General features: G+C 59.4%; 5 protein-coding genes across 7 annotated transcripts in view; 2 read left to right on the top strand and 3 right to left on the bottom strand.

Annotated features, from left to right (window-relative positions):
* Window positions 1-5,140: 5,140 nt before the first annotated feature.
* On the bottom strand, window positions 5,141-9,062 carry RING1 (ring finger protein 1). Its single transcript, XM_055406916.2, has 7 exons — window positions 8,901-9,062; window positions 8,685-8,807; window positions 7,833-7,993; window positions 7,518-7,733; window positions 6,261-6,650; window positions 5,808-6,084; window positions 5,141-5,560 (listed from the first exon to the last, which is right to left on the bottom strand). The coding sequence occupies exons 2-7, from the start codon at window positions 8,760-8,762 to the stop codon at window positions 5,459-5,461; spliced, it is 1,224 nt and encodes a 407-aa protein (XP_055262891.1). The 5' UTR covers window positions 8,763-8,807; window positions 8,901-9,062; the 3' UTR covers window positions 5,141-5,458.
* A 1,730-nt stretch (window positions 9,063-10,792) lies between these two features.
* On the bottom strand, window positions 10,793-12,971 carry HSD17B8 (hydroxysteroid 17-beta dehydrogenase 8). Its single transcript, XM_088830988.1, is given in 9 exon segments — window positions 10,793-10,920; window positions 10,923-10,983; window positions 11,165-11,239; window positions 11,658-11,742; window positions 11,835-11,920; window positions 12,023-12,115; window positions 12,229-12,345; window positions 12,451-12,668; window positions 12,825-12,971. Coding segments are annotated over 9 exon segments (879 nt in total). The 5' UTR covers window positions 12,871-12,971; the 3' UTR covers window positions 10,793-10,822.
* Window positions 12,972-13,090: 119 nt separating this feature from the next.
* Window positions 13,091-17,281, bottom strand: SLC39A7 (solute carrier family 39 member 7). Of its 2 annotated transcripts, none has more exons than XM_088830987.1 (8): window positions 17,141-17,281; window positions 16,304-16,995; window positions 16,046-16,214; window positions 15,835-15,888; window positions 15,537-15,701; window positions 15,245-15,385; window positions 14,848-15,044; window positions 13,091-13,955 (listed from the first exon to the last, which is right to left on the bottom strand). In XM_088830987.1, the coding sequence occupies exons 2-8, from the start codon at window positions 16,715-16,717 to the stop codon at window positions 13,683-13,685; spliced, it is 1,413 nt and encodes a 470-aa protein (XP_088687113.1). In that variant the 5' UTR covers window positions 16,718-16,995; window positions 17,141-17,281; the 3' UTR covers window positions 13,091-13,682. The 2 variants fall into 2 exon arrangements, with proteins under 2 accessions (XP_088687113.1, XP_055262481.2); XM_055406506.2 differs by having other exon boundaries at window positions 16,304-16,721; window positions 17,033-17,181.
* Window positions 17,282-17,319: 38 nt separating this feature from the next.
* RXRB (retinoid X receptor beta) lies at window positions 17,320-23,962 on the top strand. Of its 2 annotated transcripts, none has more exons than XM_055406504.2 (10): window positions 17,320-17,726; window positions 18,380-18,627; window positions 19,128-19,284; window positions 19,651-19,830; window positions 20,951-21,123; window positions 21,593-21,722; window positions 21,906-22,038; window positions 22,142-22,245; window positions 22,564-22,669; window positions 22,769-23,962. In XM_055406504.2, the coding sequence occupies exons 1-10, from the start codon at window positions 17,498-17,500 to the stop codon at window positions 22,914-22,916; spliced, it is 1,608 nt and encodes a 535-aa protein (XP_055262479.1). In that variant the 5' UTR covers window positions 17,320-17,497; the 3' UTR covers window positions 22,917-23,962. The 2 variants fall into 2 exon arrangements, with proteins under 2 accessions (XP_055262479.1, XP_055262480.1); XM_055406505.2 differs by having other exon boundaries at window positions 17,321-17,726; window positions 22,154-22,245.
* A 1,188-nt stretch (window positions 23,963-25,150) lies between these two features.
* The window catches only part of COL11A2 (collagen type XI alpha 2 chain), a 29,177-nt gene continuing 26,896 nt past the window's right edge, over window positions 25,151-27,431 (top strand). Inside the window, exon 1 of the mRNA XM_055406828.2 lies at window positions 25,151-25,424. Coding sequence (XP_055262803.2) covers window positions 25,343-25,424 — 82 coding nt within the window. The 5' untranslated portion in view covers window positions 25,151-25,342. The remainder of the gene's footprint in view (window positions 25,425-27,431) is intronic.

Raw genomic sequence — 27,431 nt, 5'->3', positions numbered from 1 at the left:
AGGAATGGTGAGAAGGAGCAGGAGCAGTCACGGCTCCTGCCCTCAGGGAGCTTACGTTCCAGCGCAGCCAGACTCCAGTCAGATAATCCCCCCAAAACGTAGACCTGCGACCTCGCCCAGCGCCTTGGAGGAGGAGCGCGCCTCGGCTTGGGCGCTCCGAAGAGGGGAATTTGACCCGAAAGGAAGGTCTACGTACCTTCCCTGAGGTTATGGTAAAGGAGCGGAGACTTAAGAATGAACAGGAGCTAACTTAAAAGAGAAATGGAAGGAGACTTTCAGACAGAGGGTCCTGGCAGCGGGAGGAAAGCAGGACGCGCGGCAGAGTGAAGCGCTAAGGATTGAAGCGGGGTTGAGCGGAGGCGGCGGGGCAGACCTCCCAGAGCCTTAGAGGCCAGGTTAACCACTTGGGTCTTTAACCTAAGGTCAGTGGGAAACCACTGACTGTGCTTCAGCAAGGTGCCCCAAACCATCAGATTTGCATTTCAGAAAGGTCTGTCTTACACAGCCCTCTGCTTGTTTATTGAAGGCCTTTCCCAGCCTCTCCAGCGATCCCCCTGATTCAAAGAAGAGCCAGACGGTCCAGGCGGCTGGATCAGGGAGGGGGAGGGATGGAGAAGAGTGAACAGCCTTGAGAGATACTATAATGGCTACCCACCCCCCATAGGACTTGATTCAATACCGAGACAGTCACCATGAACACCTGAGATCAAATCCTTTGAAGGCAGGGGCCGCATCACACGCCTGTCTGTGGCACCTAGGTCCTCGAACACGTGGTACCCAGGGTGTGACATGTGGTGGACTCAACACATAATTCCTGAAGTGGTGAAACTGACCAGCAGCCTCTCCAGTGGTCCTTTCACCGCTAAGGTTCTTTAATCCCTTCTTATGTGTGGCAATAACCAGCTTCTCTGATACATCACTGGGAGAAATCTGCCAAGTTCTAAAGAGTATTCTTCATAAAGGGGAAGTTAATACAAGACTGAAGGTCTACCTTATCCATGAACATGAACAGCAACAATACATTTACTGAAGGTGCCGCCCAAGGGGTAACTCCCCCAGCAGAAACTTTCACAAGGGTCAGTGATGATGTAGCTTCCCGGGTGGTCTAGTGGTTAAGAATCCACCTACTAAAGCAGGGGACACAGGTTCAATCCCTGGTCCGAGAAGATCCCACATACCTCGGAGTAACTAAGCCCACATGCCACAACTACTGATCCAGCACTTTAGAGCCTGGACTACTGAAGCCACAACTACTGAAGCCCTCGAGCCTAGAGCCTGTGCTTGGAAATGAGAAGTCACCACAGTCTGCACCGCCGCTACAGTAGCCCTTGGTCGCTGCAACAAGAGAAAACCCGAGCGCAGCAAGGAAGACTCAGAGCAGCCAAAAATAAAGAAATAAATCTTAAAAAAAAAAGTCAGTGATGATGGTGCCCTTCTCGGGGCTAGGCTGGGCCCAAGGGTGCCCATCTTGAGGGATGCTCCTGGGACTCTCTGCTGATTCTTGTTCAAAACCAGCTTCCCAGCACGTGAACAAGACAGTAAGTGAGCAGTCTTGTGGAAGAAGTACAAATGCCAGGAAGTGCTTGCATTGGCCGGGGGTCTCTTGCCTGTCTTCTACACAGCCCTGTTCTACTTTTTCCACATCCAGAACCTCCCACTTTGTGCTCCAACCTCCCTTGGCTCCTTCCTCCTCTGGTCTCCATCTCCTCCATTTCCCTGCTGCCTCCCTGGATATGTGCCTGTTTTCACCTTTCAATAAGAAGCCCCCGGTGCTGCTGGAAAGAGCAGCCTTCGTCTGGGCTTTAGTCTTAGCAAGAAGTGTGGTGAAGCTCATAAAAAATCCCTGACATGGCCTGTGGGGCCAGGAGCGGGCACAGGGAGATGGCCTCGTCCGATGGGGTGCTGGGTGGAGCTTTAGCACCGGGGGCAAGAAGCACCCAGAAGCCTCTGTGGGGGGGAGTGATGGGGCTGGGTGGGATTTTTATGGGCAACTAGGATTTTGATGGTGGGGGTTGTCATGGAGATCTCTGGGGATTCAGTTGTCTCTGTAAAGTGATGCTTTCAAAAAAATCACAGGGAATCGAATCCATCCAAGATGGCAGCAGGTCCCAGGTAGTCTGGTTAAACCCAGACAGAGGACAGGGTTCCTTCCTAAGTACAGATTCCTTCCTAAGAAAGACTCTTTTCCCAGGGGATTAGATTGTGAACCAGAAGTGAGGTGGACTGGGCTGCTGCAGTTCCGAGTCAGTCCTGGTGAGACACTGATCGCCTGATGTGGTGCGCTGGCCAGAATGGGGTGCAGTGGGGAGCTGTGCTCCATTATGCCTCCCACAAGGAGGCAGTCGCTCTGACTGTGGGGGGAGTCTGTCCCCAGGGCTGCCCTCCTCTGTCCTTCCCACTGGGTGTGGATGGTCATCAAGGCAGAAGGGTGTTTGGAGCGAAGCCACAGCCATGGAGGCCGGAGCCGCAGGGCCTGTCACCTGTGGGAGGGAGGCAGGTGGACCCCCACACCAGGGGCAGGGAAAAGGCCGCTCACTCACATGCACCAGTGCTGGGAGGGCTGGGGGCAAGCGAAGAGGAGGGCCACAGGCCAGGCCTGGACAGGACCTCGTAATGGGGCAGGGTCAGCTGCGACAGCTGAGGGCTGGGGGGGCGGTGATGGCAGGTGGGGGCCGGGTATCTGTCCTGCCTCCTCCTCCCGCTCTGCCTGGGCCCCCTGCCTGTGGGGGAGGGGGGTGAAGGTGAGAGCAGCTGCTTGGGGGCGAGGGGCAGAGAGACAGAGGTGGTACAGGCAGGCTGAGTCCCGCCAAATGGGTGGCCGAGGGCCTCAGTGACTCCTGCCTTCTCCCCGAGGAGCCCAGAGTTCCTGTGAGGAGTTTGTCAGGGTTTGGGGGGCAGCCAGGCAACAACAGAGGCCTCAGGGTTAGGCCTCAGCTGGGCAGGGGTCTCCTGCAGCCCTGGGCTTGGGAGGTCAGCTTCTGCACGTAGACACATAATCTCCTATGGTCTGGGGGACCAAGAAGCCTGGACGCGATAAAATAAGAGGAAGAGGAGGGGAGAGAGAGGCTCCCCTCGCTCCTCCGTTCCCCCCAGCTCCCCTCCCTGGAGGCACCTTCTCTGTGAAGCTTTCCTTAACCACCCTGCAGTTTCCAGCTCTTAATCACTGCGCACCACGTCTGGGACCTCTCCTGAAGGGATCACTTGTCATTCATCCTCTAAGGACCAGAGCAATCTACCGCAGGGGTTCTGTACCCGCCCCCCCCCCCCCCCCGACACACACACACCCCGTGCATATCAGACCGGACAAGGAGGGTCCCACCTCACAAGGCCCTTTCTGAAGCAAGGTTGCACGGTTTGTAAGTAGCCGTCAGAGATCTGCACCACAATCTGTTATTCGCCTCCTTCCCTCTGTATCTTGTCCTTCAACAAAAGTCAAGTTCCCTTTTGTATACTCGTGACTCTCATTCCGCCTCACCCTCAGGAGCGGGACAACCTGGCAGAGGCCGAAGGACTTGGGGCACTAACCCAGACGGTGGGAGGGATGTTACTGGCGCCTCCTGCACCCCTTCGGCCCGCACTGGGGAAGAAGGCCGTCGGTCAGCGCCGGGAGTCACTTTTTCTTTGTTGTGGGCAAGGAAGATGTCCCTGGGGCGACAGCTCTGCCCGTCACTCACATGGAGTCATCACAGAGAAGGCGGGCCTGTGCAGTTGAGCGTCTCCGGGCGGAGGAGGGCGAAGGAACCCGGCAGCAGGGCGGGCGAGGGGAGCGGGAGAGGCAGAGGGCGAGGGTGGGGCGGTGCGGCCTGGGGCCCGAGGAGGGAAGGAACCGGGCGGCCCGCGGCGGCTCCAGGGTGAAGCAAGAGGGCGGGGAGCAGGCTGAAAGACTGGCTGGGGGAGCCGTCGCTCCAGGCAGCCCCTGGAACCAAAAAGAAGCCGGCTTCATTCCAGATTCTTCGGCTCCCACCTCGGTACTCCCTCGACTCCTCCCTATCTGTTTCTCTGCTTTGAAACCCCGGGAGAGATGCCTACCTTCCCGTCGCCCTCACATCCCGGGGGGCGTCTCCCCACAGGATGCCTGAAGTGGGACAGGGAGCCAGGATGGAGGCTCCAGGAAAGGGGAGAAGGGGCCCCTCCCGGGAGGGGGAAGCGGGTGCTGTCCGTTTCTGCAGGGTGAGCGGTTTCAGGGGTGGGCGCCCGGTCACCGGGGCTGCAGAGGACTCCCCGTGTCCGCCGCACAGAGGGTGCTGGGCACGAGAGGGCGCCAGCGAGAAATGCTAAGCGTGCAGTGGGGTGCCCTTCGGGTGGGCAGGTCAGACCCCCAGGCTGACCCCTACGCTCGCTCGGAGAGCCGAGGCTGAGCCAGCCGCAGGAGTTTGGGAGCGTGAAGGGCGACGGAAACAGGAAGTGTGAGGGGCAGAGAGGCCGAAGCGCGGCCGGGGGCAGCTTTGGTCCCTCCTGGAGAGGAACCCCTCCGCAGCCCCGCTCTCAAGGCGGGCGGGCAGCGAGGGCTTCACCGACCACCCCCAGCCCTCTGCTTTCGGCCGCCTCCGGGACGGCGTGGAACTACAATCCTGGGGCCCTTTCCTCCCCTGGGCCGCGCGGCTCGGCCGGTTCTGGCTGGCTAGCTCCTGGGGACTGTGGTCCCGGCCCTGCTGTCTGTAGGAGGGTGTGGGGTGGGGAGGAGGGTCGCAGCGCGTCTGCAGCCAGTTTCTCGCAGCCCTCCCCACCTCCGCGCCTTTTCTCTCCAGCTTTAGGAACCAGCTTCTCTAGCACGGTCCAGGAATCATCCCCCTTCCAAACATCAAGGCCCGTCATGTCTACAGACACACCTTCCTCTCTTAAGCTACTTTTCCTGTGGTACTGACACCCCTGATCCCAGCCTGGGCATTCAGGTCACAGGGGCAAGCTTGGGAACTGACTTCATACCTCTCCACTCTTCAGCTTCACAGATCGTTCCTATTTTCCCACGTATTTGCTGATTTGAAGATTCAGGAAAATGGGACCTACACACCATGAAGAGCCTTTGATATGTCCTCCCCATTTCCAAGACTGATTCTACATGATTTCTAGGGTTCTCTCCCCGATCTTTGTTTCCATCTCCTTCTAGTACACCCCTGATAAACAGACACAGAACCGCAGGTTTCAAAGAGGAAAAAAAGCAAATTTGTCGTTGTTGGTAGGAGGGCACGGAGGGGAGGGCTTTTCACTCTCCCCAGCATCTCATGTGGACGGGAGATTGAGGGCAATAGAAAAGGCAGTAGACGGGGGCCAAGCCCCACTCTGTACAATATAGAAGAATCTGATATAGATACTTTGTATAAAAGCCACTTGTCCTCTTTGTGTCCTCTTGCTGGCTGGTCAGGCTGGGAGGCTCTGCTGGACAAAGAAGCCAGGCAGGGGGTGGGCCAGGACTCAAGGACACCCCCTGGCCCCCATTCTCTGGCCGTCCCCTGTGGGGTCACTTTGGATCCTTGGTGGGGGCATAGCAGAGCTCCAGTGGTCGGGACACCTTCCAGAACTTCTCATTCACCAGCTCCAGGGTCAGTGAGCCATTCAGTGTCTACAGAGGTGGTGGGAGGGGGAGGAGAGGGAGCAGAAAGTGAGTTGGAAAAGACGCTAAGATGAGAGGAAAAGTGACCAAAGGGAGAGGAAAGCGAGGACGCGGACGACGGGGAAGAAGGACGGACACAGAGAGGAGACAGAGACGCAGAGAAGAGGGCGGGTCGGTGAGGAGGTCGGGCCTGCAGCTGTGCACCCCCTCCCCTCCCCGCCCCCGCCCTCCCCGACACTGCGCCCTGGCCGCTCACCGTGAACGCCCCGCCCCCGGGGGCGATGTAGATGGTGTACTGCTTTTCACTGACGCCCTCCAGACTGGGCAAGGCTGGCTCCTCGGGGCCGTCGCCTCCTCCGGCACCCCCTCCCTCCCCACCGCCCCCGTCAGGTCCCGCGGTGGCGTCAGAGGTGCCCCCTCCAGGCCCTCCCGGCTCCCCCGCCTCTTGCTGCTGCCTCCGCTCCAGAGCAATGCGCAGGGCCAAGTACTTGGAGAGATGGTCCACTGTGGCATTCCCAGTGGTCTTCACATACCTGGGGCAGGAAAGGGGGCAGACTGAGGGCACAGACACCTCAAATGGAACAGCCAAGTGGGAGATGCACACAGGGCCTCTGGGCTGGGGACTCTTTCTGGGTCTGGGAAAGGCCCACTTGTGATGGAGACCATGACCCTTGGTCTCTCTGTGGTCTGGGGAGGACGAGGCTCTCACCTAGTCTGGCAGTATTCTCCCTTCTCCACGAGCAGGGGGTGCGGCCGGAACACGAGCTCGATTTCTCCACCTGGCTCTGGGGGGCTGGGAGCCCCAGGAGGGCTTGGGGGGCCCAGGGTCCCCCCTCCCAGGGTTCCTCCCCGGTCACCCGAGTCTTCAGAGCCGGCGCCCCCACCCACCCCACCAGTGCCACCCCCCACTGTCCCTACACTGCTACCCCCTGCGCCCCCTCCGCGGGGTCGCTTGGGAGCAGGGCCTGGGGCAGAGTCCGGGGCCGAGTCTGAGCTCACGTCCTCTCCATCCCCCTCTCCCTCCCCGGGCTCTCCTTCGCCCCCACTCATCGTGGTGGTCTGATCTGACCCGGGCATCGGCCGCCTCACACGCTGGGCCCTGTGGGAGCAAGAGGGCAAGATTAGAAAGCACCAAGGATAACGGCTTTAGACTTTAAACTTCAGAGAATTAAGAAACCAGGGAAATCTTAACGATGATTCCTAATATTTATTCCACACTAACTATGTGCCAAGCATGTTGCTAAGTGTTTGCACTGATTGCCTCAAATTATACAAATCCTACAGACACAGGTAATTATACCATTTTTTTTTTTTTTTATGGCTGACGAAACTGAGGCTTAGAGAGATTAAATAATTAGTCTGAGATCATAGTCCCTTTGCCTCTCAAAGTGTGGTCCAAGACTCAGTAGCACAGGCTTGGAGAAACACAAAATCTAGGCCCAACTCCTGACCTACCGAATTAGAATTTACACTTTAAACAAAACCCTCAGGTAATTCAAATATACATTAAAGACTGAGCACTGCTGCCCTAGGAGGCGATTTAATTCCCGGCAGTGTGAACCCAAAGCTTATGCTCAAAAATCACGCTACTGCTCTAACTTCTAGAAAGTTAGAAGGTGAGGTATTTCATTAAGAATAACAGCGCCAGGGACTTCTCTGGTGGTCCAGCAGCTAAGACTCTGCACTCCCACTGCAGGGGGCCTGGGCTGATCCCTAGTCAGGGAAGTAGATTCCACATGCTATAACTAAGACCCTCTGCAGCCAAATAAATGAGTATTAAGGAAAAAAACAACAGTAGTGATAGTTGCTAACTAAAAAGCTATGGTTCACATCCACGACCTCCAGGCATGAAAGTCAGATTGTGGTTGGCGCTCACGGATGCTGAGGCTTAGAAGCAGAGACCCCCAGGTGTCTGGCCCGTGGCTCTGTCCCATCAGCCCGCGTCCGCCTCCCGTGGCCCCCACACCTGTGCATGGCCTGCATGCGCAGCCCCTCCTCGATGCTGGAGCTCAGCGCCTGCTGATTGTGCAGGCGGCTGAGGCGGATGAGCACCCGGTCCTGGTGGGCCTCATACTCCTCCCGGCTGGGGTAGATCTTAGAGATCAGAGCATCGAAGTTGGGGTCTGGCCGCAGAGACCGCTTGGATACCAGCTTCTTTCGGCAGGTAGGGCACTCCTTATTCCTGGGGTGGGAGAAAGGCGGCCCTGAGCCTTCAATCACTGGGATCGGAGGGCCCAGCTCTCTCCCCATGCCCCCACCTCAAACATGTCCCTCCTGTTACCCGCTACGCAGGGCCGTGACGATGCAGTCAGAGCAGAACCGGTGGAGGCACTCCTTGGTTGTCATCGTGTTCTTCAGCATGTCCAGGCAAATGGGGCACATGAGCTCTGAGTGCAGTGACCGGGGGGAAACCGCAATCTCGGTGCCATCCATGATGGCTTCCTGGAGACGGCAATGAGTGGAAAGGTGGTGGTGGAAAGAGGTAAAACGGATTTTAGAAACAAGTGGTCCCTGAAACTGGAGTCTTGAGAAATACAGTGAGATGGCAGAATCTGGGTACCCCATTTGGCCACTTGAGGAAGAGAGAAATCCTAAGAGTAGGTGCTTTGAAATGGGATGATCTGAGGTTTGGCGATAGGCCTGGAGATGGGCATGGCACAGATTTTCCTTCTAGGGAAGACTTAGTCAACAGAATTTCTTCCAGGACAGTCCTGGTACTGCCTATAACAGAATCCCCTATGGTGCATGCTAAAAACGCAGAGTCTGGTGTCCCATCCCATGACTGTTAGTGGGGTGGGGGGGCGGTGAGATCCGGCCCAGAATTCCATTTTTAATAAACTCCCGGGGAGTCTTAAATGCACTGACGTATGATTCGGAACTGAAGACCAGGGAAGTTAATTTCAGCCTGATTACTATCTTTCAAGCGAAGACAATAATACTTGGCTCTACCTCTCTGGCACATCAGTTTTGAGGATTAAACGAGCTAAAAGTGAAAGGTGATTCCAAAGCAGGGCGAGGGAGTGTGAAGCTGGGCAGAAAGGGGCCAAAAGTGGAAAAGAGGCTGTGAGAAGGGGGTCTGCGGATGGAGCGGTCCAGTGAAAGGCAGTAAGTTGCAGCGGAGAACTCCTGTCACCTGCGGGGTCCGGTGGAGCTCATACAGGCTCAGTTCCCACGTTTTGCTGGCGTTCTGGGCGTTCGCCGGCGTCGTCATGGTGACCGCACCAGGGCTGCCCTGCCGCCGCGCCGGAGAGGTGGGCTGGGGGGTGGGGGAAGGGTGTCAGGGGGCCCGGCCCTCGCGCGGACCCCGCCCTCCGGGGATCCCCGCCCCGCGCCCCGCGCCGCCCCTCACCCGGGTCCCGCCGTCTGCGCCCCAGCCGCCGCAGTGCCGCTCCTGGGGCCGGGCTCCCCGGCCGAGGCCGTCCGGTCCCCAGTCGCCGCTCAGACAGCAGCTCGCGCCGCCGTCGCCGCCGCCGCCATGGCCCGGGCGCTGGGCCCTGCGTCACTTCCGCCCGCCCGCGCCCCCCCCGGCGGCGGGGACGTCACCCGGAGGCGCGCGCGGGTGGCAGCGCCGTGGACGCCGGTCCCTCGCTGCCGCCGCCGCCGCCATGGCCCGGGCGCCGGGCCCTGCGTCACTTCCGCCCGCCCGTGCTCGCCCCCCCGGCGGCGGGGACGTCACCCGGAGGCGCGCGCGGGTGGCAGCGCCGTGGACGCCGGTCCCCCGCCCCCGGGGCCCGCGCTCCCGTCCCCGGGCCGGCGCCGTCCCCTCCCCGCAGTCCCCGTCGGGGCCTCCGCTCCGCAGGGCGGGGCCCGGTGTCGCCGGACCCCGGGGAGGGGACGGCGGGCGTGGGGAGAGGGACCGCCTCCCCCCCGGCCCGTGCCCCCGGCGGCTCTGGGGGCCCGCGTGCACGCTTCTCCCGCACGGCTTCTCCGCAGTCCCAGCCCGGGATTCCGGGGCGGAGCGGGGGAAAGCCACAGAGCAGTCTCTACCGCTGCCGTCCTCCGGCCCCGTGAACACGGCCGAGTCCCGACGTGCCCGGGATCCCCTCCCCACCCGGGGGACCTGCGCCGCCCTCCACCTTGGCTCTCCCTACACCCTCCGACCCGCTCTCCCCCTCGAGGTTTGGGGGCGACGGCTCGGGACGTCCAGACTCAACTCTCGGCCAGAGCTAGAGACTCGAGAATTGCGTTTGGACAATCAGGAGCCGCGGCCCGGGGCGGGGGAGGGAGGCGCCCGGGAGGTACGGGGGAATGGAGGCACCACGCCGAAGCAGGGACACACACGCACCCGCACGAGGTGGGGCCCCTCTCGGGGACCGGGTGTGCGCGTGTCGTGGCGGGGGCGGGGGTCCGCCAGGGGCCGAATGTCCGGAGCGGGAAGCGGGCATAAGCCTCCTCCAGGACTTCCCAGTAAAGGAAGGGTCGGGGAAAGAGAAGAAGAAGGAGCTGACCGATCCCCATTGAGGGCAGGGGATGAGAGGGGTATGGGGCGCGTGGCGGGGGGGGCGGAAAGAAATCGTGATGGGCGTCCTGTCTTCTCCAGCCTGAACTGGGGTTCCAGGACTTGGGCTGCAACTGCCAGGGGGTGGCCTGTCTCTGGGGCAAGGTCGCAGTGGGTCCCCTCACCCCCTCCCCCGGTTCCCCCCTACTTCCCTGTCCTCTCCTTCAGTCCGTGGCCAGTCCTTATGTGGGCTCCAGAGTCGATTAGCGCGGACCCCCTCCCCTTCTTCCTCCTCCTCCCAGCCCCCTCCCTTCCTTCTGCTCTCCTCCAGCCCCTTTCATCGGCTGGCCCACTCCCCTAATCCTGGCCCCCTCCCCTAATCCCCCCATCCGACCCCTGGCCGGCTGCAGCTATTGTAAGGTGGAGAGAAAGGGGAGGGGGGATTCAGAGAAAAGAGAGGGATGGGGGAGGGCCACCTGTTCCAAGACCCCCTCTCAAGGCTAGACTGGACACCAGGATGGGACCGTGAACAAATCACCCTTGGGGACTCTAAGGACCCAGGGAATTGGGGGGAAGGGACTAGGGCTACAGGATCAGTGGCAGGGGGTGGGGCTGAGACCCCTCCCTCCAAAAGACCCAGAGTGTCACGCACACACAGTGACACACACTCTCGCCTCTCACACCCGGCGGCGGGGGTTGCCCTGGGAGACCAGGCAGTGAAAGGGAACAATCCTTCGAAAAAGGGAAAGGAGGGGGAGGTGGGGAAGGGTCTGAGGACTTGGACACAAGAAGAACCGGAGGTGGCAGGGAAGAGGTTTTGGAATTTATTAGGGTCACAAGCACCCCTGCCTCCCATATTCAGCATTCCTGAGCCATACACAGCCACCCCTATTGTAGCCTGGGAACTCCAAGTCCTCATCAGCAGGAGGCCAGCAGAGCAGTGGGGGAGTAAGCAGAGTCCAGGGTCCTTGAGGCAGTTACATGAAAAGACCTCCTGGGAGGGGCAGAAACATTTGGACAGATGTGTAGGTGGAGACAAACCGGCGGCAGGGGAGGCGCCCACTTCTGTCCCTGGCCTATGGGAACTCCTGCCCTTCCAGACTCCACTCAATAGCTTTCTCCTATCGTCTGGGTTCAGCTTCTCTGCCCTCTTCCTCCCCATGATGGCCTCCTACCAGTGACTTCCACTGATGCCCCTGTAATGTATCCACTGTCTTCAGATGCCAAGAATGCGACGACATCTGCCACATCTATGGGAGTGGAGGGGAGAGGGCAGAATCCTCACTCTCACAGGCCCAAAGTAGCCGTCACCTCCCACCAGAATCCTCCCTCCCCCCGACTACCAATCCTGGTGAGACCCCCTCAGATACCACAGACTTCGGGGGTCTCTTCATTCAGGCCCCCTGCATTCAGTGCTCACCCTCAGGTTTCCCCATATGTGCCATTGGGATCATTCCAGTCACCTGTAAGGAAACACTCATATGTGAGTGAAAGTTTCTTCTGTGGGTTTTTTGTAGGACAAATGTTTTTTTTTTGGGGGGGGGAGGTTTCATTCCCTGTGCAGTTGCTGAATGTCTGCTATTTGCCTTGCACTGGGCCCAGCATCCTCTCTCTGAAGCCCAGAGAGGCTGGTCTCTGAATGATTCTGCCCTCCACCCAGTCTCCTACCTTGTCCAATACTTTCTGTGGCACTTTCTGGGTCATGGGTGTTCTAATGAACCCTGGGAGGACACTGTTACAGCGGATCCCGTGTCTGTGGAAAGGAGAGTGTCTGCTGACTCCAGAGAGAACTGAACACTGATCCCTTCCTCTGATTTTTCACATGCCCCCAGGTGTCTGACCAACCGTCCAAGTTCCCGGGCTGCAGACTGGGTCAGTCCAATCACTCCAGCCTTGGATGCTGCATAGTTTGTCTGTCCCATGTTCCCCACCTATGGGTGAGCCGGAGATGTGGGATGAGTCAGGGGTCACAAGGAGGGGCTCTCCTCTCTGTGCCCACTTGACTGGCTCACCTCCTCCCAGCTCAGCCTGACCTTGCCTATGATGCTACTGATGTTGATGATGGAGCCAGGACAGCCGCTGGACACGAGGGCTTGGGCTGCAGCCTGAGTGACTAGAAAGATGCCCTGGGGGTGGAGGGGGAAAATCACAAGGCAGGAAGGATCAGGTGGGGTGACGGTCCTCCAACTCTCTCCCCAGGCTAGAGGACCCAGAAGTCACGGGTTTCAGAGGTCACCACCTTGAGGTTGACAGCTATGACTTTGTCCCAGTTGTCCTCAGACATGTGGAGTAGAAATTCATCCCTGGTGATGCCCGCACAGGACACAACGACAGACGGCGGGCGAGAAAAGCAGGCCTGTGGGGGGGGGGCGGGGGTTACACACCGAGAAACCGTGTAGAGCCGAAGGCCGTGGAGGCAACGTTATAGGGCTTTAAAGGGGCGAGGGCGTCTGGCTTTCACCTGCACTTGCTCCAGCAGGCGCCTGGCGGCCCCTGCCTCGGACACGTCAGCCTGGAAAGCGGCGTGGGCTCCGCGGGGCGCCCCCTCCTCGCTCCCCGGCTCTCCTAGCAGCTGCACCGTCTCCCGTGCTGCTGCCCCATCCAGGTCGCAAGCGGCTACGGCGGCCCCCTCGGCGGCGAGACGCACGCTGACTGCGCGGCCGATGCCGCCGCCCGCACCTGGGACGGGAGAGGACAAGCGGGCGCTGGGTCAGAGGTCAGCGAGGCGCAGAGGTAGTAAGACCCGGGCCAGAGATCAGAGCGACTGCGCGGCCCGACGGCGCGCCCCGGACGTCACTGTGGCACCCCAACCCGCCCGGTAGAGGAGTCCCCCACCTGTGACCAGCGCCAGCGCGGAGCGCAGTCGGAGCGGAGACGCCATGACGGCCGGCGGCCGGGCGGGGCCCCACGCTGGGCCACTCCGAGCACTGAGGGGGCGTGGCTACCGCGGAGCCGAGCCAATCGAAGCCCCGCCGGCGGCTACGGGCGGGGCCGGCCCCCGGCCGCGGAGGCGTGGCCAGGCGCCGCTGCCGGGGGGCCTGGGGAGCCGGGGGAAGGGGGGCCCCAACCCCCCGAAAAAGACAAAGACTACGCGTGGAACGAAAGGTCTGAGGGTTTTATTTCCGGTCCCCACCCCTCCTCTATTCAAAGTGATATAAAAGAATAGAAACAAACAAAAAAATCAGGCCATGAGATTAGCAACTAACCGTCCCCGCCCCACCCGCCAATCACTCCCAAATCAGGTCACACGATTGACGTTTATCCCCGACTTCTGCTACTCCCTTTGTCGACGCCTCTGGTCTTCCCTGGAGCCTCCACCAACTGGTGGAAGAGAGGGAGGTGGGCCCTGGAGAAGCCCGTGTGTGGCGGCTTGGTCCTCTGTGAACAGGTCGGGTGGGGGACGTGGGGTATGCTGCCATGACTCCTCTCTCTTTCAGCTTTTTGGCTCTAGTCCCCAAACCCAACAACATGGTCAGCACGTGCCCAACACTATGGTCCCTCTGGGCGTCATCCTCACCTCAGCAGCCCCTGTATGACTGCCAGAACTTGACAGCCCTCAAGCCAAAGTCACCATTTCCCTAGGATACAGCTCTCTCCTTTGGCAGATGTCCCAGGCCAGGACCCCCAGCCTCCACAGACCCCTGACCTGGAGGGCTTAGAGGCTAGAGGTTTGGGGCTGGTTTACCCCATCTCTCACTCGAGGTGGGCAATCAACACCATCATGACAACTCCCCCCAGCAGCCCCAGCACCTCCAGAAGTGACTGCAGTGGTGACGCCTCCCTCAGCAGCTCGGGCAACACCGACACGGTGGCTACGTAGATGAAGCCGCCAGCAGTGAAGGGCAGAATCCAGCCAGGACCTGCGCCGCCTGCAACTTCACTGCCCACTGCCCCTCCCTCGGTTAGAAGGGCACAGACTGTGCCTGCCAGTGCCCCTACTGCAGTCAGTAGTTGCAGACGCATCGCCTGGTGGGCGGAAGAGAGAGAGAGGCACTCGTCAACGTCTAAAGGCTATCAGAGGTTTAGACATGGCTGGAATGGTCTACCTGTACATGAATAGGGTGCATGTCCTTGGAAACTAAAGAGTAAAGCAAAAAGAGGGGGGGCTAGAATAGACACTTTCTGAAAAATCTTAGAACAAGGAGTTCCTTTCCACAGACCTTCTGACTCAACAGGTCAGGGTAGGGGGCATGGTGTGAAAGACCCCCATACTATTCAGATGGTTTCTGGATCACAGTTCAAGAACTACTGAACTGCAAGACAAACATAACTTCTTCCTTTTCACTACTACAGGATCCACCATTGCCAATACAGGTATACCTCAGAGATACTGTGAGTTCAGTCCCAGACCATCACAATAAAGCAAGTCACAGAAATTTTTTAGTTTCCCAGTGCATATAAATCATATTTACACTATTCTGTAAGTGTGCAGTAGCATTATACCTGAAATGTAAGAGCTTAGTTAAAAAATACTCTACTGATTAAAAAAGGCTAACCATCATCTAAGCCTTCAGCAAGGTGGAAACTTTTTGCTACAGTAACATCAAAGATCACAGATCAATGTAACAAACAATAATGAAAATGCTTGAAATGTTGCAAGAACTACCAAACTGTGACACAGATGTGAAGTAAACAAACACTGTTGGAAGAAAGGTATCAAAAGACTTGCTCAACAGAGGGTTGCTACAAATTTGTAAAAAATGCAGTATCTGCTAAGTGCAATACAGAAACACAATAAAACAAAGTATGCCTGTAGTACAATTTGTTTGGAACTCATGAGTGGCAGTCTGGGTTGGGGCTAGGTGAGTGGAGGGTAAAGGGCTTGAGGCAACCATGTTTGGTGTACATCATCACCAACCTGCTTTTTGCTGCAGCCAGACTGGACCAAGATGGCAAAGTCTCCGACTTCATGGGGCACCTCATGTAGCAGAACAGTCATTGTGGTCAGGATCCCCAGCCCCCGGCCCCCTCGAAATGAAGCACCAATGGCTAGACCATCCGTGAAGTTGTGTGCCAGGTCTGCAGCCAAGTTCAGGTATCCTGATACACGTAGGTCTTTTATAGGAGAAAAGGAACATGAAACAGAGGCATTCATCACCCCTAGTCCCAGCCATGATCTGCCATTATCACATCTCCCCGAGACCACTTCATATCCAGCCCCAGTATTTCCCAGACACCTGCCATCACCTACAGAGCTATTTCAAGCAATTCACAACTACGTCTCTTGCCCAAGCCTATGGAACCCTGGCTCTCACCTGACCCTGCTTTCTCCTCTTCAGCGTTCTGAGGTCTCACTGGGCCATCTTTGGGCCTTGTACTCCCCCCTCTCCTCTTCCTCAATGTCCCTGCCTCCTTTTCTTCTTCCTCTGAGCTCTGTTTCTCCTTCGAAGAACGCTCTGTACGTGAAGAAAGGAATTGGTTTAAGTGGAAAACAGAGATCTGCCAATATATCCTTACAAGGGTAGTCTCCTCCCATTTTAGAACCTTAAAATGAGGAGATCCAAAGGTAGACAATGTGGCTTTCAGAAAAATTGTTCCTGGGCTCACCCTGTCTTCCATGTTCATGACTTCCATGTGTGTGACCATGAGCATGTCCATGTCCGTGACTGTGTCCATGTCCTCCTTTTACATGTCTCACAAATTTCTCCACCACAAGAAAGGCGACAATTCCACTGAGGACCCACAGTCCCACAGAGAGAATGGGGCCCTGGCCTGGGAATAGATGCATTGAGACATTAAGGGAGATATGGATTCCGGACTCTTCCTCCCCAAGCATAGGAGAAGAACAGGAGAGATAGACTTTCTCCAGCACCCCAACCTGTGTGTCCACCCGCCCCTTCCTCACCACTGTGGGAATGTCCATGTCCTGGCTGCTCCAGAGGGTGGTGAGAATGAGGTTCTGGAAGAAGAGGGAGAAAAGGCCAGATGAGGGAACCAAGCAAGGAGTGTGTATTTGCAGGAACACTGGAAGGTCAGGGGTCACAAAGGGGAAAGAACAGTATTGCCCAAAGACTAAAATTCATTAAGATTTGAGGTAGAAGCTAAAGATCACTTACCCAAAGCATGAGGAATGAGGTGCAGGAAAGCATCTCCCAAGAGCCCACCAGAAGCAAAACTCAGCAAGATCTGGAGCAGAGAGCGGTGGCGAGGGGAGTTTGACTCCACAGGGATAAGAAAGAGGACGAAAAATGGAGCTGCAGAGATCAGCACCGTGGCCCCCAGTGCCTGGTGAGGGAGAGTCAGGGGTTAAGAGGTGTGGGGTTTCCCAACAATACAGCATTAGCCTCCCTCTGTCCCATCGCCAGGGGACTCACATAGGCCCAGAGAGTGACAGTGTCCAGGTCCTGCTTGATGCCTGGAGCCCCAGACTCCCCATAGCCTCCATGGCTGTGCTCATGGTCATGTCCGTGTCCTCGGTGGTGGAGGCTCTCACGGTGGGAGTGACCGTGACTGTGGCCATGGTGCAAATCCTCGTGTGAATGTCCGTGGTCGTGACCGTGGGTATGCCCATGCCAAATGCTCTCGTGAGTGTGGCCGTGGCCATGGGCATGGCTGTGTCCGTGGTGGAAATCCTCATGTGAGTGCCTGTGGCTGTGGCCGTGGAAGTCCTCGTGCAGGTCTTCGTACAGGTCTCCATGACCCCCGTGTCCGGCCACGAGCAGCCCCAAGGCCGCCCAGGTGAGCAGTCCCACGGCCACCCAGCGGGGGGCCCCCAGGCCTCTGGCCATCACGCTGACCAGAGGGACAGAGACAGTGACTCCACTTGGCCCTCACCTCTACACCCATGTGGGGTCCGCTTTACTCCGTTCGCGCCCACCGTCCACTTCTATGGGCCGCTCCCCAACTCCGTTCTGTCCCCACCCACATTGTTCCCGAGACTCACTCTCTTTATCCCGAACCCCTTCCCTGAAACAGGGCCCCCGGGACTCCGCTCTAGGCTTCGATCCTCCACTTTATGGACTCTCTGGGCTCTCGTCTCTATGACCCGCAAGGTGAGGAAAAGGGTCTGGAAAGGACAGTAGAGAAAAGCAGGGAATTCTCACCGGCTCCGGGATCCTCTCCTTTCCCGGTTTGCTCGGACGTGGCAGTCCCACCCCTAGCTCCCGCGAGAACTCGGGAGTCCCGTTCTACCTCGGTCCCAGCACCTTTACCAATATGGCCGCACTCCGGGCGGCGGGGAATGCGGGCCAGCTCTGGAGCGCGTGCGCGGACGTGGAGGTTATTTGAGGGGATGCCGGGCAAGACTGGCTAACAGGCGGGAGAAGACCGCCTCCTCCGTTTCCAACTGGACGAGGGGGCGGGAACTAGCGCGGAGACTTCCCGTCTATACCAAGATGGCTGACACATTGGCGCTGTCATTTTGGTACAGGGCCGGGCGAAGCGCTTAGTTTGACCCGGTTGAAGCCAGAGTCGTTTTCTCTGGGGCTTCCTCGTGCTCGGCTCGTCCCCCCGAGCGGCCCTCGGGAGCCCCTGGTGCCGCTCGGCGTCCCTGCACTCAGCCGGGAGTCATGTCTTGGGCTGCGCGCCCGCCCTTCCTCCCCCAGCGGCATGCCGCAGGGCAGTGTGGGCCGGTGGGGGTGCGAAAAGAAATGCATTGTGGGGTCGCGTCCCGGTGGCGGCGGCGGCGGCCCTGGCTGGATCCCGCGGCGGCGGCGGCGGCGGCGGCCGGAGGACAGCAGGCCCCGGAACCGGAGCCGGGGGAGGCTGGACGGGACGGGATGGGCGACAGCGGGCGGGGTGAGTGAGCCCGCGGACGGGCCCGGCCGCGAGACCCTGTCGCCGGTGGCCCCTTCCCCCTCCCGGGCGCTCTCCCGGGCGCCCCCGCCCCCTTGTTTGTAAACACGCGTCCCCTCCTCCCGGGGGCCGCAGTGCCCTGCCCCCGGGGCGGGGCGGCCAGGGGGCGCTTCCGCCCTCCCTGCGGCAGCCGCTGGAGACCCGGCTTCCCCGCGGTCCCCGGCGCAGGGCCCCGGCCCTCGAGTCTGAGGACCCTGGACGTTGGGAGGCGAGTTCCGCGCCCTCGGCGGGGGTCTCTCTCCCCTGCACTTTCGGGCTGGGAGTGCAGAGGCTGGCGGGTCCCCCCCCACGTGCTGCCCCACCCACACGAGACGCGTCCGGCCTGGGGTGGCCAAATGCTCTACTTGGAGCTTGCCTTCCCTCAGCTCCCCTCCTCTCGTTTGTCAGCCCCCTCCTCCCACCGCGATTAGGGGTTCAGCCCTTGTTTGGCAGTAGGCTGCCTCTGGACTTGGGAAGGGGTGGGATGGGGGCGCGGTGGGGAAATCAGAGAGGGAGAATGGAAGTCTCCCGTTGGGTGATCCGAGACTCATTTTCTCTTTTTGTCTCTCCTGTCTCTGTGTGTCTGTGCCTGTGTGTACCCTCCCTCACCCCCCCAGACTCCCGGAGCCCAGACAGTTCCTCCCCAAATCCCCTTCCCCAGGGGGCCGCTCCCCCTTCTCCTCCCGGACCACCCCTGCCCCCTTCAGCAGCTGCGTCCCTTGGAGGTTCTGGGGCTCCACCCCCACCCTCGATGCCACCCCCACCACTGGGCTCCCCCTTCCCGGTTATCAGCTCTTCCATGGGGTCCCCTGGCCTGCCCCCTCCAGCTCCCCCAGGATTCTCCGGGCCTGTCAGCAGTCCCCAGGTGAGAGGTCGTGACCCACTTAACTGCCTCTCCACTTTCATTTCTTTGTTTTCCTTCTGAGCCCAGATTCTTGTATGAACTTCCCTGGTCCATTGAACTTCTAGACTTGGCAGGCTTGTGGTCCCTGTGAAACCCCTCGCCCTTCCTGAGGTTCCACTGAGCTTTCAGTGCACGCCTCCTCCCCAGTACTATAAAAGAACCTACTGTTCTTGATGTCCCTTTCGTCTATCAGTGATTTTTTTGCCTTTTTGGTCCCATCTGCCCTTCTGAGATAAAAGCCCTTTGGGGCTACAGTGATGCACAATTTCAGGGGACCGTTATGTCTCATCTTTTCAGGGTTGTGCTCCAGGGGTGGCCCTTCCCAGGCACTGCAGTGTAGTGTTCTTTGTAACGTGCAGTGCATGGCCCTGCCTTGGTGGTAGAGAATGATGCCCATCCCCTCTGAGAGATTATCCTTCCCAATGAGTCTCCCTGTGACTTCCCTATTTCCCCCATCCCAGATTAACTCAACAGTGTCGCTCCCTGGGGGTGGGTCTGGCCCCCCTGAAGATGTGAAGCCACCAGTCTTAGGGGTCCGGGGCCTGCACTGTCCACCCCCTCCAGGTGGCCCTGGGGCTGGCAAACGGCTATGTGCAATCTGCGGGGACCGAAGCTCAGGTATGGGGCTCAGAGGACTAGCAGGGAGGAAGAGAGTGTGTGTAGCACGTACCATCATCTGGGGGATTCCCAGGGGCTCATGAGGTTTTGTTTGAGCTAGTGAACTGGGAGAGGCGTGATGAGAATTGAGGAACCTCCAGCTTAGATTTGGGGTGGGGGATGGTCAGAGGCGGGAGGGGACTGGTCTAGGGTTTTTGAACCCTGAGAAGAATGGAACTGTATCATCCCTCATGTCCTGGTTCCTCATCTCTTGGGAGCGGACTTCAGCTAATTTTGCTGGGAGTAGGGTGGGCAGGAGGAGGTGGACAAGAGCCCTAGTGGCCCAGGGTGTGCGTGCAGTCTCACTGCCCTTCTCTCGTCTCACAGGCAAACACTACGGGGTTTACAGCTGCGAGGGCTGCAAAGGCTTCTTCAAGCGCACCATCCGTAAGGACCTGACCTACTCGTGCCGGGACAACAAGGACTGCACGGTGGACAAGCGCCAGCGGAACCGCTGTCAGTACTGCCGCTATCAAAAGTGCCTGGCTACTGGCATGAAGAGGGAGGGTAAGGGCTTGTCCCCCAGGCCTCCCTTGTGCCCTGTGGGAGGAGGGGGAGGAAGGACTTCCGGGACCCTGCCTCTCTGGAAGGCAGGGCTCCTCTCTCTCCTCCAGAGGGTGCTACTTCATTTCTCTCTCCCATGCACATCCGCTCTCCTCCCTGGAACCCTGATCTGGCTGCTTGAGTTTCCCTCTTAATGGTTCTGCCACTCTGGCCTGAACCTCCGAACGCCACCCACCCCCTCACCCCGGGCTGGTGCTGGAATCACTTTTCCTTCCCCAGGATGGTTTCTCTAGCTCCGCCTTTCTAACTGGATTAGTTCTTCTTCTCTTTGAGCCAGCCTTCCACTCTGGCCTCTGTCTCCGTGGTATCTGTGTTGGCTTCTTCAAACTCTGGTACTGTGCTCTCTTAAACTGCAGCTTTTACTAAAAGAATACAAAACATCTTTCCCTCTTTTTTTCTCTCTGTTTTGTCTTAAGTCTGATTCTGAAATCCTGAGAGCGATGCTTTAGGGAGTTTATATTGGTCACCTGCCTCATTTTGGAGAAGATGAGCCTGAAGCCTGGCTCTCCCAAGGTCATGCAACAAAAGAGTGGCAGGTCTGGGATCAGAACCCATGTCCCTGAAGATCCAGGCCCAGTGCGCCTTCTGCCTCTTGCTTGAGTCGGAAGAACACCAGATTTGCAGTTAGGAACACTTAGGTTTAGATGTACGATGTGTCCTGTATCGTGTGAACTTGGACAAACTGTTTTAATTAACTGCCTCAAAGTCGTTATCTTTAAAAATGGGGTCAAGACCTCACAGGGTTGTTATAATATTGGAGTGAATGTTAAAGCACACTCGGCATGTTTCTTAGTCTGTAGTAGGCCTTCTGTTTAAAGGTTAGCTTTCTGTCTAATTTCTCTATCCACCTTTTTTACTTCTTGGAGTAGTCATCTGTTCTTTCATAACTCCTGTGTCTAGACTGCCACAAATATGCCGTGGTTTCAAGTGACTTTGCCAATTTCTAGAAATATCTTCTAAGTTAGGCCAGGAGACCCCGATATGGCCCTAAGGACACTTTGGAATCTCCTCACGGCTGGCTGCTGACTCTCCATTTTTCTCTTCTCCCTCCTCCCACCCCCAGCTGTACAGGAGGAGCGTCAGCGGGGGAAGGACAAAGATGGGGATGGGGAGGGTGCCGGGGGAGCCCCCGAGGAGATGCCTGTGGATAGGATCCTGGAGGCGGAGCTTGCTGTGGAGCAGAAGAGTGACCAGGGCGTGGAGGGTCCTGGGGGCACCGGGGGCAGCGGCAGCAGCGTGAGTGCTCTCCTTCCTGCTGGGGGTGGGGGGCCGCAGGCTGGGTTTGTGCCATCTCCTGCTCCCATCCTGTCCCCTCACCGCCACTTCATACTGCCAGTGCTGGAAGTGCCCCCAGACGTGCTGTCTCACATCTGAGGTGGTCACGGTAGCGTCCTCTGTCCTCACTCCCAGACAACCACAGGCAAGTCCCAAATTAACAGCTGCCTTCCTGAATGCCAGAAGAGGAGGAACTGGTTCAGATGGGGCTCCTCTGTCCCTGGGATTTTCCAAGCAAGAGTACTGGAGTGGGTTATCATTTCCTTCTCCAGAGGATCTTCCCCACCCAGGGATTGAACCTGGGTCTCCTCCTTTTCAGGTGGATTCTTTACCGACTGAGCCACCAGGGAATTGTCCAAAGTGTTTTATGGTTGGGGGTTTCCTACTGTGCTTCCAAACCTCCCGTAACTCTGAGCCCTCATCCCTGCAGCCAAATGACCCTGTGACGAACATCTGCCAGGCAGCTGACAAACAACTCTTCACACTTGTTGAGTGGGCAAAGAGGATCCCCCACTTTTCCTCCTTGCCTCTGGATGACCAGGTCATATTGCTACGGGCAGGTCAGTGACCTTGGACACCTCTTGGACCTCCTGGCCTTCAGGGACCCCGGTGACCTGACCTTGCGTTTTCAGGGAGCCAGTCTCGTTGACCTCACCCCCTCTCCTCCCCTCCCCTCAATGTGCTGTCCATCCTGTGGCCTCGTCCCTGGCCCCTGACCCTTGTGGCCCACCCCGCCCCCCCAGGCTGGAATGAGCTGCTCATTGCCTCCTTCTCTCACCGATCCATCGATGTCCGAGACGGCATCCTCCTCGCCACAGGTCTCCACGTGCACCGCAACTCGGCCCATTCCGCAGGCGTGGGAGCCATCTTCGATAGGTCAGTGGCCCTCAGCTGGGCTGGCCTGGTGGTCGAGGGGGCGGGGCTATAGGCTGGTCCGTGTCCAAGGCTGGCTGAGCTGTGACCTTTGAGTGACCTGCAGGTCCCTCTCCAGGGTGCTGACAGAGCTAGTGTCCAAAATGCGGGACATGAGGATGGACAAGACAGAACTTGGCTGCCTGCGGGCAATCATTCTGTTCAATCCAGGTAAGAGGAGGGCTGCCCCTGTTCCTCAAGACCCAGGCAGCCTTGCAGCCGCCTCTTCTTCGGAGACTTCTCAGTTACCCAGCTGCCCCCCTCAACCTAGAAATCTCCCAGCTGACCGAGAGGAACCCAAATTTGTTGAAAAATATTCCCTTTCCGATCCCATCCCGCAGACCCTTTGCGCCCCGCTTCCCTGGCCAGGCCCCTGGTGAAGGGTGTGTAGGTGGGGCCCAGCAGGAACATCGTGTGGGCCGTGTCTCCCCATTTGTCCTGGTTTGATTGGTCCTCCCTCCTCTTCCTCCTCTCTTCCTGCCATCCCAGATGCCAAGGGCCTCTCCAATCCCAGCGAGGTCGAGGTCCTGCGAGAGAAAGTGTATGCGTCCCTGGAGACCTACTGCAAACAGAAGTACCCTGAGCAACAGGGCCGGTGAGACGGCGCTGGGCCCGCACCGGGGTGGGGGTGCCCCGGGGTGTGTTCAGGGCCCGTGTGGCCCCAGCTCTTACTCAACACCTCCCATGCCCTCAGGTTTGCCAAGCTGCTGCTGCGTCTTCCTGCTCTCAGGTCCATAGGCCTTAAGTGTCTAGAGCATCTGTTTTTCTTCAAGCTCATCGGTGACACCCCCATTGACACCTTCCTCATGGAGATGCTTGAGGCTCCCCACCAGCTGGCCTGAACCCACACGCAGACGTGCTGTTCCTCACGCTGGGGAAGGGCACAGCGGCGAGGGACTCTGGGCCTTGGGGCAGGGTGGGGAGAGACAGTGTTCCTAGAATCTTGATGGGATGGAGGAGCACAGGGCAGAACTGAGGCCTCCAGGGGGTGTCCCTAAACCCTGCAAGGGTTTGCTTGAGGTCCCAAGTCAGAGGGACCCAGACCACTGGTGGGCCTCTCCCTGCAGCGGCCTCCAGTCTCCGAGTTTGTCTGGCTCTGCCATGGTCTTGGGGGCTTTCCCACTCCAGTGTGGAGTGGCCTCTCCTCCCCCAGCACAAAGCCCCGGCCTTGCTCCCAGGTCCTTGCTTCTTGTCGTCTCGCCTCACTCGGCATCCCCATCCGAAGAGTGGAAAGAACTCCCGCAGAGATGGATATTGGGGGGCAGGCCCCCCAAACTGATGGACATGGGAGGAAAGCTCTGACAGGCCTTCCTCTAACCCAGCCTGGCAGATGGGGGCTTCTCTGGAAGGAGGGGATCCTCTCACTGTCTCCTGGCCAGAGTCCCGTCTCACACTTCCCCACCTCTAGGAGTTAGACTGAAAAAGGTGGTGGTGGTGGTGAAGGGGTGGTGGGAACCCATCTGCTATTTTTAATTTCCTCGAGGACAGAGACTTGCAGTTAGACTCAAAGAAGTACTGTACTTCCCCAGGTTGACTGAGAGATGCCAGTGGTGGAGGTGGTGTCTGGGAAAGGCAGGGCCCGGTGTGCTTTGGGTTCTCTGCGGCTCTTGTGTCTGTCTTGGGGCAGGGGCCTGGGCTGAGGGCAGGGCTGGGGTGGTGAGTAGACCTTCCGCCTTTCCCGGCCCAGTTCCCCCTGCAGCCCTGGGCTCACCCCGCTGAGCCTGGGACACTTGAGTGTCCTGGCCTGATTGAGGGGAGATGGCCGGCCTGCGGAGGGGGGTGCTGGGGCTGCATGACTTCTGCCCTGCGGCTCTTCTCTCCTGGGTTCCCTTCCCCTGTCTTTCACTCACATAAAATCGCTTTCAAATTAAAATCGCTGTTTTCTGGACCGAGGTGACTGTCTTGGGCGTGGGGAGCAGCGCCGCCCCGGGCCACGGGTGGGAGGGTATCCGGTGGGGCGCGCTCCCTGAACGCCGCGGCCGCCGCCGTAGTTCCCTGAGACTGGGAGGCGGGCGCGGGGGTGGTGGGGGACACAAGGCGCGCTTTGTGGCGAGGGAGGGGGCCGAGGGTGCGCCGGGCCGGGGCGGGGCGGCCGTGGAGGAGGGCGGCCGGCTCTCAAAGGCGCCTTGTTCGCCGGCGCCCTCCCAGCGCCAGCGGGCGGCGGCGCCTCGGCTCTCTCCGGGCGGCCCTCCGGCCGCGCCACGGGCTCCGGGCAGACCCGGCGCCGTGCCCGCCCGTGGGGGCGCCCTGGGCGCAGAGCGCCGCGGCCTCCCCCGGCGTTGCCCGCCTGGAGGCGGCTTCGTCCCCGAGTGACCCCGATTCCCGGACTCTGCCAACCCGCGTGGCCGCCCCCCTCCGCCCTCTTCCCGGACGGGATGCCTCTCCACCTGGGCTCCAGGACGCCCTTACGGGGTGCCCTCCCCTCCATCCCCTGGGACCTGATCAGCCTGTATGTGCGTCTGTCCAGTCTCTGCCCTCCCCTCTAGCCGCTCCCCCACTTCGACACCACCACCCCGCCCCGCGCTCCCCGCGGCCGTCGGGTTGCAGGTCCCCAGTCGCTATCTATAGCGGCGTCTATAAATACTCCGCTCTGGGCCGGGCTCTGTAATTACAGCGGGCTGGCCGGGCCGAGGGGAAATAATTATGGAGACCCGATGGGGTGAGGGGAGGTAGCGACCCCCGGGCCCGCCTCTCCCCTCCTGCTACATCCCGCCCCGGACTCTGCTGAAAGGGGGCTCTGGGTCTCCAAGAAGGAGGAACGGGGGAGGGGTCTTGTGACTGGACGTCTGGGTCCCCCCAAAATAAAGAGACTAGGGAAGAGATATTGAGGTTCCCCGAAAAGAGCATCCTAAGATACAGGCCACTGAGTCCCTGCGAGAAGCAGAGAAGAGCAGCCCGAGGGCCACGAGGGAGGGTTCCCGTTCCCCGCCCCCCCCCAGCCAGGTGGAGATCGGGGGTGGGGTTTCCCTCGGTGGCTGTGGGCGGGCGGTTGGAGGCGGGGGCTGGGCCGGGGGCGGGAGCGAGGTGGGGGCACTGGGCCGCTGGGGTGGCCGGGGACACACAGGAGCGGCGGCCACCGAGGAGGGAACAGCGCCGGAGCCCCGACGGCGCCCCGCTGCATGGAGCTGGGTCCCTGAGAGCTGTCGCCACCCGGCAGCCTCCGACTTCCCCAGGAGCCCGGCGTGCTTGCTCTCTCTTGCAGCCTCGGGGTGCCCAGCGCCGCCGGCGTCCCTGGTCGCCCCCGGGGTCGGGCGTTCCGGGCGCCGCCATGGAGCGGTGCGGCCGCTGCCATCACCTCCTGCTGCTGGCGCCGCTGTTGCTGGCGCTGAGTGCCGCCCCCGCCTGGGCAGGTAAGCGGAGTCCCAACGCCTGGGTCATCGGAATCGGGCTGGAGGTCCGCATGTCCCTGGGACAGGGGACAGCGGATACCTAGGGACGGGGGTCCGCTTCTGGGTCTGAGAATGGGATTTGGGGCGGTCACGGGTCCAGGCTGGAGGGCAGGACACCTGGGTCCCTTGGAGCCAGAATGGAGATTTGTTTTCCTCTCTGAAGTGAGCAGGGGAGGGCAGGTTAGGCTGAATGGTGGAGGGTCACGTGAGTCGGGCTGGATGCTGCGGTCCTCCAGCAGGGCCAGTGTTGTCCAGCCAGGTGCTGGAGTGTTGAAGGCAGATGCGAGTGTTGATGGATGGGAGGTGCATGTCTGTCTTCTTTCTGTCCACATCTTTGGGGTGAGAGGGTGAGCATCCTTGGGTCAGAGCAGAGCCCAGTAGGTAGAGAAAGAAGGGATACCTGGACTGTTTGTCTCACTGGCTCCCCCGACAGGATCCCCTTCCCCCTCCCGTGCCCTCGATGCTGCCACGCGGCTGGCTCTGGGGAGCTGTGGGGCTGACTGCCAACAGGACGGCCGCTGGACAGGCCAGGATCAGGTGTCTGAGGCGGGAGCCAACTCTCTGCATTCCTGCCCCGCCCCTCCCCCTCTGCCCAGCCGGGCTCCCCTGGGACCCTGGCCTCCACAATCCCAACCTTTTCCTTCTTTTCCCTGGGAGCCAGAAGTCCTGGCTCCAGGGAAGGGGGGTTTCACATTGGTGAGGAGGAGGTTGAGTGTACCTGGGTACTAAGCAGGCTGGAGTAAGCCCCCCCACCCCAAACCCTGGAGACTGATCTGCATATAACTTGACTGTTTCTTCTGGTCAGAAAAGTAGCATCAAGGATTTAGATTAGATTACGGAAGGAAGGAAGACCTTTCAAGGCAGGAGGAGCTCAGGGACAGAAAACTGAAGTATGGGATGTCTGTAGACCCTAGGAGTGCTTTTTGGGGAGAAAAGGGATCCTTTAACGTGGAGGCAGGGAGGTGGCTGAGATGACTGTCTCTTATTTGGGGGCTGGGTGGGTAGAGGTGGGACTCTGGAGGGAAGTGGGTTAGTGTGGAATTCATCAGTACGGGGCAGAGTGGTGGGGGTGATGGAGTCACCAGTGGGGAGACTGGGGCAGACTGAGGCCAGAGCCAGGGGGCCCCTATGTGACTTGAAGTAGGAAGCCAGGTGGGCAGACCTGTGGCGAGGCCGTCTATAGAGCAGACCTGTGGCGAGGCCGTCTATAGCGTTGAGCTGGACTCTCCTGGGGATTAGTAGAGGGTGGGGGCCCCCGAGGCCTCCTTGGCCTGGGGTCTCTGTGAGTCTCTGTGTCTCTGTCTTACCTACCCTCCGTCTCTCAAAGCGGCCCTTGTGTGTTGATGTTTGCGGAGCTGCCACACGCGGGGCCAGGCTAGGGCAGGGAGGTGGGAGGGGGCAAGGCCGTGGTTTCCCGGCTTCTGGACTCAAAGGGCCTTTTCTCTGCCTGCCCGCCCCACCTCACCCACCCCACCCAGCTCTGCGCTCCTGATCTCTCTGGCCCCTGCCCTGCCCCACACTTCTGTGAAAGTTTTGCTGGAACTTTCTTTGGTTTTCTTCCAATCTGGAACTGATGGTGTGAGAAGCGTGTGTTTGGGGGAATGAGGGAGAAAGAGGCGACCTCTGTCTCCTGGGGAGTTTGAGCCCTCGGAACCCGAGTTCTAGGAGGACAGGGCTGGTGGCCTGGCTCTAGAATCTTCGGGCCACGGGTGGCAGGGGTGGTGGGGCAGGGTCGAAGTTCCAGGTGTGGGGAGCTTGCCCGGGTTTTGGGCAGAGGACTCTGATGGGATCCACAGATGTGTGGCTCCAGGCCCTGGATCTATTCCGGCTCTGCGTGGCAGCTTCAGGCTCCGCGTGCGCCCCCGCCCCCCAGCCCATCTCCCCAGCCAGGGGCACTGGCTCCAGGGCTGGCTCCTTCTTGTATCTCCTTTCTCTGTGTGGTCAGAGTGGCCCCTGCCTCCTCCAAAC

The sequence above is a fragment of the Moschus berezovskii genome, chromosome 23 (assembly GCF_049115385.1).
Source record: "Moschus berezovskii isolate FMDL1 chromosome 23, NW_MosBer_1.0, whole genome shotgun sequence".
NCBI classification, from domain to species: Eukaryota; Metazoa; Chordata; class Mammalia; order Artiodactyla; family Moschidae; genus Moschus; species Moschus berezovskii.
Note: the sequence above shows the minus strand (reverse complement) of the source record. Positions and strands in the feature narration are given on the sequence as shown.

Coding starts and splice junctions, on each gene's coding strand:
- RXRB (XM_055406504.2), top strand. CDS start 17,498: ATGTCTTGGGCTGCGCGCCCGCCCTTCCTCCCCCAGCGGCATGCCGCA. Junction 21,723..21,905: donor GGTCATATTGCTACGGGCAG/GTCAGTGACCTT, acceptor CCGCCCCCCCAG/GCTGGAATGAGCTGCTCATT. Junction 22,246..22,563: donor AATCATTCTGTTCAATCCAG/GTAAGAGGAGGG, acceptor CTGCCATCCCAG/ATGCCAAGGGCCTCTCCAAT.
- RING1 (XM_055406916.2), bottom strand. CDS start 8,762: ATGACGACGCCGGCGAACGCCCAGAACGCCAGCAAAACGTGGGAACTG. Junction 6,085..6,260: donor GGAGAATACTGCCAGACTAG/GTGAGAGCCTCG, acceptor TTCCTGCCCCAG/GTATGTGAAGACCACTGGGA. Junction 5,561..5,807: donor CCGGGGGCGGGGCGTTCACG/GTGAGCGGCCAG, acceptor CCACCTCTGTAG/ACACTGAATGGCTCACTGAC.
- SLC39A7 (XM_088830987.1), bottom strand. CDS start 16,717: ATGGCCAGAGGCCTGGGGGCCCCCCGCTGGGTGGCCGTGGGACTGCTC. Junction 16,215..16,303: donor CTGTCACTCTCTGGGCCTAT/GTGAGTCCCCTG, acceptor CTCCCTCACCAG/GCACTGGGGGCCACGGTGCT. Junction 15,045..15,244: donor AGAGGAGAAAGCAGGGTCAG/GTGAGAGCCAGG, acceptor CTCCTATAAAAG/ACCTACGTGTATCAGGATAC.